Source organism: Buceros rhinoceros, unplaced genomic scaffold (genome assembly GCF_000710305.1).
Source record: "Buceros rhinoceros silvestris isolate BGI_N320 unplaced genomic scaffold, ASM71030v1 scaffold631, whole genome shotgun sequence".
Classification (NCBI taxonomy): Eukaryota; Metazoa; Chordata; class Aves; order Bucerotiformes; family Bucerotidae; genus Buceros; species Buceros rhinoceros.
The window spans coordinates 96,446-107,505 of record NW_010394624.1 but is presented as its reverse complement, the minus strand read 5'-3'; the positions used below and the strand labels follow the sequence as shown (position 1 = coordinate 107,505).

At 47.0% G+C, this 11,060-nt stretch overlaps 1 protein-coding gene across 1 annotated transcript in view; it reads left to right on the top strand.

Annotated features, from left to right (window-relative positions):
- LOC104501456 (fibroblast growth factor 12-like) overlaps positions 1-9,374 on the top strand; it is an 11,789-nt gene extending 2,415 nt beyond the window's left edge. The window contains exons 3-4 of the mRNA XM_010145268.1: positions 347-545; positions 9,023-9,374. Coding sequence (XP_010143570.1) covers positions 347-545; positions 9,023-9,141 — 318 coding nt within the window. The 3' untranslated portion in view covers positions 9,142-9,374. The remainder of the gene's footprint in view (positions 1-346; positions 546-9,022) is intronic.
- Positions 9,375-11,060: the final 1,686 nt, after the last annotated feature.

Here is an 11,060-nt window from a genome sequence, read left to right as displayed (position 1 = left end):
TCCTTCTTGTCCCCCTGCCCCCCCCCCCTTTTTTTTTTAATTTTGTTTAGCGTTTCAGTGTAAATCCTGGCAAATTCCTGACTTTTCCTGCACATTTTTCATGCCTGTGTGCTGTAGGCTGTTCTGCAAACCACAGCGCTGCCGGGAAAGGTGAGCCTTCCCTTTGAGAGCGGAGTTTTCTAGATGTGTGTTATTGCTGGGAGCTGGTATTGGCTGATGCCTGTTGTTTTCTATTGTTAAACTAACTGCAATGCATGACCGTCATGTATCACTTAGTGATGCCTAATTTAGATCAGTGATTAATTCTTTCCATTACTTTTTCTTCTCTCCCTCTCTCTCACTGCAGGATGTTTTCACACCGGAGTGCAAATTTAAGGAATCTGTCTTTGAAAACTACTACGTTATTTATTCTTCCACGCTGTACCGGCAGCAAGAATCCGGACGAGCGTGGTTCCTGGGACTCAATAAAGAAGGTCAAATTATGAAGGGAAACCGAGTGAAAAAAACCAAACCCTCATCACATTTTGTACCCAAACCCATTGAAGGTATGGAATCTGCCCGTTCCCTCCATCAGTGGGGTGTGGGGAGGGCGAGTTTGCAGCTTCAGATTTGGTGCTTCCTGGTTGAGGGTGTTGGGCTGCAAGACCGGAAAGCAAGGACCGTGTTTGTAGCATTTCAGAAAGGTGCTAGGTTGCACTGTTAGCATTTCATCTGCTTTCATTCCCATATAATAAATTTTGTACGTTGTCCCAAAGGGGTTTCTCAGCTTTGGGTTGCTAAAGGATGAGTTTAAAAGCCCAGCAACATGAGAAGTTACTGGGAAAGGAAAGCAGCCCTTGAGCAGCCAGCAGTTCAGAAGGAATCTGATCCAGCAGTGACCATAATGTTGGGTTCTCTGTGAGGATTTTCTCAACATCATTCACAGGGTTTTCAGTCCTATGTGAAGTCAGCAGAGGTAGGATTTATCTCACCTGATTCTAGACTTTGACACGCGTTTTTTAGTAACAGAAGAGAAGCAAGTCCTACCAGCACAGTTGTGTCCTTTGTATGTCTACCATACGATGACTTAAATCTGTTTTTCTCTCGTGTGTAAAAACATCCTAGTTAGTCAGTGGGGGTTAGAGAAACTTTGTCATAGATGTCCCAAGTTGAATGAGAAGCTGTCACTCCATACGTCTTCATCTCAGCATGAGGCTCTGCTGAAAGTCATGGAGTTGAAGTTCTGCCCTCCTGCTGCTGACTGTACACTCCTGACATGTGCCACAGGCTCGTACCAGGGCATTTTGCTTTTTATGGGCTGGCCCCTGATAAACAGAGAGATGTGGTGGGATGAGCCTGGTACTTAACAGGTGCTAACTTGATTCTGGAAACAAGGAGACCTCTTTTTTTTCTGTTGCTTGGAAAAAGCACTACATTTCGATCCCCAAATTAGGTACACCTTTCTGACCCCATCTTGGACCTGCCAGTGACCACTTCAAGGACACAGCAGCCTGGGGCTGGCCTCAGCTGCATCGCTCCATGCCTTCTCTCGCTAGCCCCACGTTGGGTATGGGGTCAGGGCTGGAGAGAGGGAATGAACTGTTGCTTTCCTGACAGGTACCACTCACAGGTGGTGGAGGCCACAGCTAACTCTATGCACTAGTAGGTGTTTTGACAACTTCCTAGCTAAGGCACAGTGGCCAAATGTGCGTGTGTAGGTGAAAGGCCAGTTCAGGAAGGCAGGCTGAAATCATCTGTTGGACCACTGATGAGCAAAATTCAACTCTGCATTCTCAGAGTGTCTGTGGCCTTTGCACAGGATGTAGAGATGTTGGAAGAGCAGAGACCAGCCTGGTGCCTTTTGTCCTGTGCTTGTTTTCAAAAGCTTTTCTTGTTTTTCTGAGGCATTAGTGGGATTGGTGCCCGAAGCCCTCACTGAGTTTTGCTAAGAAACAAGGCCTGTTTCATGCATGGTTTGGTCACCAGCTTCTCTTCTGTCTCCTCTTTTCCTGCCTTGGCTGGGAGGAGAGTCTTTTGCAAGCACTAGCTTTCACAGTTGGGTTTCCAGCTCCTTTTGGGATTTCCTTGCTGCCTGGCTGCGTGTTGGCACTGATCGGTTGGTTCCTTTGAATCCCGGCTTCTTTTTTGATACAGCATGTGTGGCATCTGCTGAATGGCTCAATAGTTGTCTTTTGCTTCCATTAAACTAGGTCATTCCTGTGGCTCTCCTCATGGAAAGCCTTGCTTTAATAGAGGTGCCTGACGCACAGCAGAGTTCTCGTTGCAGCAAATGCTGCCCTGGCTTTCATTTTGAAAAACCCAGCCCAGCCCGAGAGCTTTCTTTCCTTGCAGTTGCATCCTCCCATACTTGCTTCAGTCACAACTGTCACGTAACCTCCTGAGCGAGTGAGTGCTTTGGAAGTTGGCAGCCAAATTACAGGCTCCTCCACCCCTTCCCTCCTCCACATGCCTTGCAGTCAGCCTCTGTGAGCGCTGCTGCATCAAAGAGCTGGCAGTCTCCCAAGCCGAGGCACGTGTCAGCTTCCTAAAGCATTCAGCTGTCTGGGACTGTGACTCCAGACAGAGGACAGGACTCTGTTCTCAAGCCTAAGATTCATTGTACGTAGCAGAGGCTTATGGGGAGGGTTGGAGTAAAAGACACTCAGCTCCATGTGACTTCTCTGTGCTGCATCCATCAAAGCCTCCGTGAGCAGAGATGTTACAGAAAAGGAGCAATTCCTACCCTTTTTAACAGCTTCTTTCTCTTTGTCATCACTCTAAGGCAGTGTTCAAAGCACTCCCCTGCTACATTTGCATGTCCCTTCTGCTAACTGCCGTGGCATGCCCCAGCATGTGGGCTTTGCTGCTTATTCAGGCCAGTACTTGGCAGCTTCTGTTTGCAGTAACGCACCCAGGTGTTCTTTTGCTCCAGTACCACCACCAGCACTAGCCCTGCCACATGACAGCTGACACAGGAATGTATGTCAGGAGGAATCTGGTCCCGTGCGAAGGTGAAGTGTTACATACATTGCTAGGATTCGCTTCACCCACCACTTCAGTGGCAATTACTGCTGAGATGAAACTTCCCACTTGTTTGGCATCTGCAGGAGAACTACGCAGCAGCCAGTGAAGTGAATGTTCACGGGGAAGGGAAACAAAGAAGCCCAGGTTGTTCCTGGAGATCATTTGACTCTCGTTGCTTCATACTGCTTTCTGACTACAGAAGTCATCTCCTCAAACCAAATGGGCAGTAAACTAATAAATAAATATGAAATATCCTCCCAGATAATTTCTAAGGACTACGTATGTATATATATACAGTGGTATATGGGTATGTATGTCTGTTATCTGCGGCTTCTCACAGCTACAGCTTTATATTGTACTAATCTCACGGAGTGTTTTGACTCCTGCAGGTTGTCAGGATGCTGGAGGTGTTCTGTGCAGAAGCCATTAGATACCAGCTGGAAAAGTTTTGGGTTTTGGTTGGTAGGAGGGGGGTTTGGTCTTAGTGTAGGTAGGATTTGTTTGTTTTTGGAAATAGCATTAAGCTTAATCAATATGAAAGCCCAAAAAACATGCTAAGTAATAACAGGGGAAACGTTAAGTTCCTCTCCCATCTGTGCACAGGCAAAGCCAAGGCAAACAGCCTGGCGGGCAGCAGTTAATGTACTGTGTGGTGCCAGTTTTGGTTAAAAACACACATGTGCAGCACATTTAGTTTGATATTTTTATTTCTGATCAATGATCATTCAAACTAAATGAGCAGATATACAAAGTGCAGACATATAGATTGAACCCGACAAGGCACAAGAAATTAGCTTGACTGTAATTATCGCTTGGACACCAAGCAATCTTCTAAAGCAATTTCAGTCTCTGTAAGTGTCTGTAGTGATTAGTGACAAATACTACCATCCACAGTGTCTCTCATTCTTTTTTTAAATATCTAAACTCATCTCAAACAGTGGGAGACTTTTCCAGTCACTTAAGGGAGAATTCTATCAGGTGCTTGTTGAGAATGTGCTCTGTTGCTTGTATCTCCTTGAAGACATCACTTCTGGATTGCTCTCCCGAAAGAGCTACATTTTAGCTCTCAAGCCAGAATGCATTTGGGGTGGCAAATTGGCCACAGAAAGCAGAAGACAACTCCTCCTTCACTGAGTCAGCAGAGCTTCGCCTAACTCCAAACTCATGGTGCTTCAGCCCTCATGAAGGTGACCTGTTAATGACTAGTCTGATCTTTTTATTGCCACTGATGAATATCCATGAACAGCAGCCAGTCCGGGAGTTTTTTCCCAGGGATACAACATCCCAGTTTTGTTAAAGCAGGGTCCTCAGCTGTTGCAAAGAAGTACAAGATGCTGTTGAGTAGGAGTATGTGGTAAGCCTAGTGAAAATGCTTTGAAAGTATCACCTTAATCCACAAAACATCCTAAAAAATGTTCTTTAAAAGAAAAAAACCAGCAACAAAACCCCACAGTCTTCGCCAGTCTTTGTTGACACAGCTCCTCTCTTGGTCTGCCTTTCAAGTGGGCAGGCTTTGGTATGTTCTCTCTCCAACAGTAACTCACTCATCTATGAAACTCCTAATCATGCTATTAGATGGCAAATGCAATGTATTTTAACCATGCTTTTGCTTGCCTTTTTGTCATCCTGCGCTGTGTTTCTTACCTGAACAAACTATGATTCCATCTGGCAGCATCCTGCACGTTTAGGTGCCAGACAGACGCGAGCTCAAATGCCTCGGAAATGCATCAGCTGGGACTGGCTTTAGAATACAATAATTAGAGGCAGAAAACAAGGGTGGATAATCATTTGCTCCCTCCTGCCCCTAGCTGCTGCTCAGACAATTAATTCTCTCCACTGAAGCATTAGCTAATGCAGCCACTACTGCAGATACCGACACCTGGAGCCGTGGCATCCATCAAGGGAAGGAGCCTGTCTCCTGGGCTGCGTGCCAGACGATGTGTGCCCAGTCCTGCCCAGACACCCGTCCAGGCTGCCCTTGGGCACGTGGTGATCCCGCAGGCTAATGACCTGCTTACCTGCTAAACAGCAACTTGAGAAAAATTTAGTTCCTCCTAACTTGCTAAGGTCTGAGGCTGGGAAAGCCGTGAGTGAAGCTGGATGGATGGAATAATCTAAGGTCCTTTAATAAGCTTCTTCCCTGTAGAGAAAGGAAATGTATTTTATTGCGTCCCCTGAACCTCCTCAGCTTCCAGTAATGCCAAGTGAGGAATACTAGGATCGGGACACAAAATGGCGTGTGCTTCGCAAAGGTGTCAGGCAGTCCCTGACACCCCAGGAACAGCACAGGGTAATCTCAGTTTCACCGGGTGGGTGGTGCACAGTCCCAAGCCTGGGAAGCAGGAGCGAGGATGGGATCCTGTGCCAGTGCATAGGCGGGAGATTGAGCTGTTCCTGGGTGACAGGCAGCCCCCTCCATGCCTTTGTCTTCGGGAAGGATGCCACTGCCCCTTCCCCCTTGCTTGCAGCACCAGTCTTCTTCCTGCGTAATTTGCAGGTTGTTTCTTTGTGCATAATTGCTTCCATGTGCCTGTGAATGGCAGGCACTGCTGCATGGCAGGGAAGCAGGGAATCAAAAGCAGTAAGAACCAGACATGGGCACAGCTCCTCTGCCACTCACCCCCTTCCATTTACGCCTGTGGCTCCTCAGCAGATAAAGCTAATGGCACTTTCCAATTAAAGCATGAATATGGATGTGTTGATTAGAATCTGGGACATAGGAGTTGATTATCTGATTGAAGCTCCAAAGCATTAGCTTGGTTTCCAGACATTACGGGCTGTATTTGGCTTGGTGTGTGGGTGTGGGTGGGTGGGAGAAGCAAGGCAAAGCAGGGAGGGGACTGCTGTTCTCACCAGATTGCTCATCCCTCTATAGCCGCCTTGTGCTCTGTGCACCAGCAGACTTCCCAAGCGTCTGGGGACGGTGACTGTCACACTGCTGCTACTTTACCTTGATGCAGATGTCAGGGACAGTGTGTCTGCAATACACACAGGGACCCCAAACAGATCTGTCAGTGAGTGGTGTTAGTGCTGAACCACAAAGATGTACTTTAAAGCTGGGAAGATCTGGGCACTCCTAATAATCCATTTGCAAACCACCCCCCTCACACACCAGGTCCATGACTAACACCTCTGCACGTGAGTCCTGGGACATAGGACTACAAGGATAAACAAACCGCAGTCTAAGAGCCTGTGTTGTACAACATGGCACACTACCCTTAAAACCCCACGTGTGTACCGCTGTGCGCACACACCTGCACGCCACAGCACACAGGGGTTTGCAGCTGCAGCTGAGCGATGGCCATCACTCTGCACATGCACGAGCCTCTTGTGTCGGAGAATAGCCAGGCACTATCTATCTTGTGCGTGATGCCATATAAATACTATGTACACTGATACTGTAGGTATATCTCAGTACTCAAAATACGCTTGTCCTATGCTGCTACAGATTTTCTGGCATGGTCTGATGGCACAGCCTGTCTGGTACAGAGGCTTTGACAGCATCTGCAAACCACAGTGTGAGCAGCCTCCAGCCCCGCCCCTTGTCAGTACTTGTATCCTGCACTAGACTGGAACATATACTTAGAATACCTGCCCTATTTGCTTGCTAGGTATAGAGTTTCCTTAATTCCTTAATTTCTTTAGCTGCAAATGATGTTTACTTCCGTAGGATGATTTATATTCATTACTCTGTGGGCCTTGTTAGCAGCTCAGCAGTTTTGCCCGAAGGCCGAAGAGTGGTAAGAGGCAGGGAGCTGAGGAAAGGCAGTTTGCTGTGGTGCTGCTGCTGCAGTCTGTGCTTGGGCTCAGCCCTTGGGGTTAAGCATCTGGCCCCTGTCGATGGGTTATTGGGGATGGCTGGAGGTGAGATGGGCTTAGTATGTGCAGTTGCCTGGGGGAAGAGCTCGTGGAGATCCCTCCAGCTCCAGCCTGGGACTAGAGAGGTCAGGGTGAAGACAACACTGCACTTGAGGCAGAATTTTGTGTATGAAATGTCAAGGGCACTGGGGCAACACCGGCACAACTACCGAAATCTTCTGGGCAAACATCACATCAGAGAATAAGGTCGATCACAGAGTGATGTGCATCCTCAGCGTCATCAAAAGGCTTTGCAGCTTGGGCTAAGAAATCACAAGGGTACAGGCTTTCCTCAGTTGTCAACCTTTTCATACTCTGTAAGATTCTATTAGGTACTTTGCCACAACAGGCAAATTCACCATCACCAGGTTGTTGTCACTCACAAGACAAGGGGGCAGCTCAGCAGCTGAAAGGGGGTGCAAGAGCCCCTTTCCTTCTATTGCCACCGTGCTACACACTTTCCTTGCAGCATGCAGACAGCATCAATAGTCTGGGCAGCTGGTGAGCAGTCCTGGCATTGCTCGTCCTGGCCCAGACCCATGGGACAAGTCATTCATTTTCTCATTTTTCTCATTTTTATCAAAAAATGGCTCCAGTAGCGATTACCGTTTGCAGAGCAGTACCTGCCTTGCAGCCGCGCTGGGAGGCCCAGCGTGTGTGTGTGTCTGCGTTTAAACTGCTTTGAAAACCTTGAATGAAAAAGGCTCTATGGGAAAAGTAATATTTTTTCACTGCTCATATATTCAATGCAATATCCCTCCTATTAATACACAGTTGGCTGCACTTTATCTCTGTCCTGTATTGTTGCACTCTGCTACAACTGTTTATCTAGCTCGAAGTAAAATGCAGAGCAGTAATGTCATTTGCAGCCTGTCTCTAATTGCCAGGATTTATTCACTAGTCAGGGGAGGTTAAATGTAAGTGTTTATATCACCTTTTTATACATGGGGTAGGTTTTTTTTCATTTCTTCAGATAATTTTTGGAATTTTGTTTTTGTAGATTACCAGAACCCGATGGGCTCTATCTCGTGTATGAGCTCTGTGCTGTTGCTTGTGATATGACAGCTTTACAAAATGAAGGAGTACACAATCCTTTCTTTCTGTCCTAATTTTTGCAAAGATCCAGGCATGACATTTGCAGTCTGGACCTACCTTAAGTTCCCAATTCCAATATGCCTGCCCTTGAGATGCCTCCCTAGTTTGATCACACCCCACATCTGCGATGAGCTCATCAAAGATGCTCCCTTTGGTGTGAGACTCTGAGCTGCTCAGCATGTGCTCCTGCTCTGGCACACCTCACACAGCACAAGGACAGCCATGAGGACTTGGTCCACATGGTGAGTTGGATAAATGCTTTATGGGGATGTGCCATGCCTTGGGCAGACGTTACCTTCTCAGGCTGTCTGGGCTCCAGCAGGATCATTTTTATAGGACACACATTGCTTAGCCAGGCTCTGGAGAGAAGGTGCCCTCCATATACCCTGTTCTCAGGTGCCGCCAGCTGACAACAGAGAGCTGGGATGGTTCCTGGCTTGCTGTCACTGAAGTCATCCCCATGTGTCTGCTCACAGCCTTGGCCTTGGCTGGCTGTCTTGATATACAGGGGAAAAAATGAACAGTGCTGATAGCAGACCTCAGCTCTTGGCCAAAGGAGCCAAACAGTGTTGAGTCACCACTTCCAGATCCAGAGCTAAACACTCAGAAGGCCTGGATGGCTCAGAAGCAAGTGTAGTTTTCATTTAAGACTCTCAAGGGCTTATTGTTGAGGTTAAGGGCTGGCGACTGGGTAATCCTCAGACCTCTTATTAGATGGCAATCAGCATCTTGAGACAATGGAATGTTTATTTTATATATGAATACGACATGCAAAAAACCAGTGAAGCACAGAAAACCTAGAAAGACTTGTCTGTGAGAAATCCCTGTTTCTATCTGTGCCTTTGGAAGAATCCAGAGGGAGAAGGAGGATCTGACTGGCAGTGAGGGCAGGTGACAGATCCTGCTTGGTAACAGGATCTACTGCAGGGTCACTGATGTTTCTGTGAGTGATTGTATGTGTGTTTTTGTTTGGGACGGAATTTCAGCCTCAAAGAAAGAAATAATTCATTATGGCCTCTAATGGCTGTGACTTCAGGGCTGTTAACAGTGTCTTTTCTCTTTGCAGTGTGCATGTACAGAGAGCCATCGCTGCATGAAATTGGAGAAAAGCAAGGACGCTCAAGAAAAAGTTCAGGGACACCGACCATGAATGGAGGCAAAGTTGTTAACCAAGACTCGACATAGCTGACAAATACCCTCCTTTCTTCCAGCTCCTCCCCTCCCACCCACCTACCCACCCCACCTGGCGAAACCACACTGAGACGACGACAGCTGAGCAAGGCAGGACCTACCGGTAGTGGTTAGGAGTCCGAACTCCAGAATCTTTCTTTGTGTAGGACGAGGAAATCGAATCCCAGATCCTGCCTGTTGCAACGTTTTAAAAAACAAAAACAACAAAAAAAAGTGAAGAAAAAATGTTTTAAATCAGGACTCCATTAACATTTTCAAAAGCAAACTGTTTGCTCTGTGATCAAAGGGCAAAAAAAAAATCTCATCTCTGCATAATAATAATAACTAATAAAATACAATAATATCAATAATAAAGATGTTACCTTTAAAAATAAAACAATGTTTTTGGAAAATTGAACTTAGCATATGATGTGCGAGAAACACATGGGAAACACAGCCTGGAACTGTGCTTTCTGCCTTATACTTTCACGTCACGTTCACACCACTGTTTTTTCCATCCCTGCTTCCCTGGGGATGGATGGGATTTTTCACAAAGCAGGAAAGGTAGGGATGGATTATGACTGTGTTTGCTCTGCTATCAATAAAATATGGCCTGTCCAAATTAGGAGTCTGACAGTTATGAGCACAAACTAGCTACTCTGTATTCAGCTTTTTCCATCTACATTCAAACGCTGTTTCATTATTTGTTGCTAGTGTCACTGGGTGAGTATGTTTGACCCAAGTCTGGCATCGTATGCCTTTTTATCATAATTATTTATATTTATAGGCTTGTTTTACTGCATTAGTTGCCAGGGGAATTTTGGAAATGGGTGTTCAGGTCTTGCAGGATGGAATGATCCTATTTATTAGAGGAGAGTTAGTTAGAAGATAAAGGGGAGGAGGAATGGCTGCTTGCTTTAAAATACAAAACAGAGCAAGAAATGCTGCTGAAATCCTTGCTGTCAGATGGAAACGATAAGATGTGATATGTGAGAGGGTGGCAGGGATTTCAGCAATGGGAAGAGGGGTGTGGGGAGGGAGTAGGTGGGGTGTGCAGAGACGAGGGAGACCTGCTACAAGGGAACGCAGGTGGCTGTGCATGTCCAGCTGTGCCACTTCGAGGAGAGGCTGCCGTTTCCTTCTAGCAGCCGGGCTCTCCTAAGTGTTAAGGTTCGTCATGTGTCTCATTTTACACGCGTTCAGAGCTCAGACTACAAACCCCTCTAATCCAAAGCGTAACTACCACCAAGCCTTTTACGGAATGAGAACCCCTGAGATGCTGCAGCAGCCTAGGTTTGGGTGTGGGTATGTGACTCGCGAGCATGGGGGCTGCAGATGCTGAAGAAATACTTTAATTTACCGATAGGGAAAGGCAAGGAAGGGGGCGATTGGGCAGGAGATGTTGAGCGCTGAGGCCACCTGCAGCAACTAGGGCATTAGTGGGGATTTGCAAATCCCTCCCTGTCTGGTGCTGTCTCTGCTTGCAGTTTGGGGGTCAGTGGTGAGCCATACACCCTCGCTGCCATGGGTGGTGCTGAAAGGCAAACACAGGCGGATTCTCTGCCCCCACACGTTAACGTAAGCCTCTGACCTCTGTTGACACCCAGGGCCTGCAGGCAGCAAATTGTAGAGGTGGTACAGTTGCTGCTACAAAAACAGGCGCTGCCTTGGCTGAGGCACTGGGGAAGTTTTTGCTACTCTGGCCACGGTTATAGCTCCTGGGAGAGGTGAAAAGCAAAATTAATAAGCAAATGTCCAAGGGCCTGGAGAGGGGTAATGGGTCAGAACGGCTCTTTATACAAGGGGAAGCAGCCTAAAGCCTTGTAACACAAGCCGGGTGGGAGTGCCTGTGTCATTCATACAGTATGGGCATACATGAAATACCGAATACCACCTTAATTCTTGAGGCTGCTTTGTTATCACGGCCGCAGCCT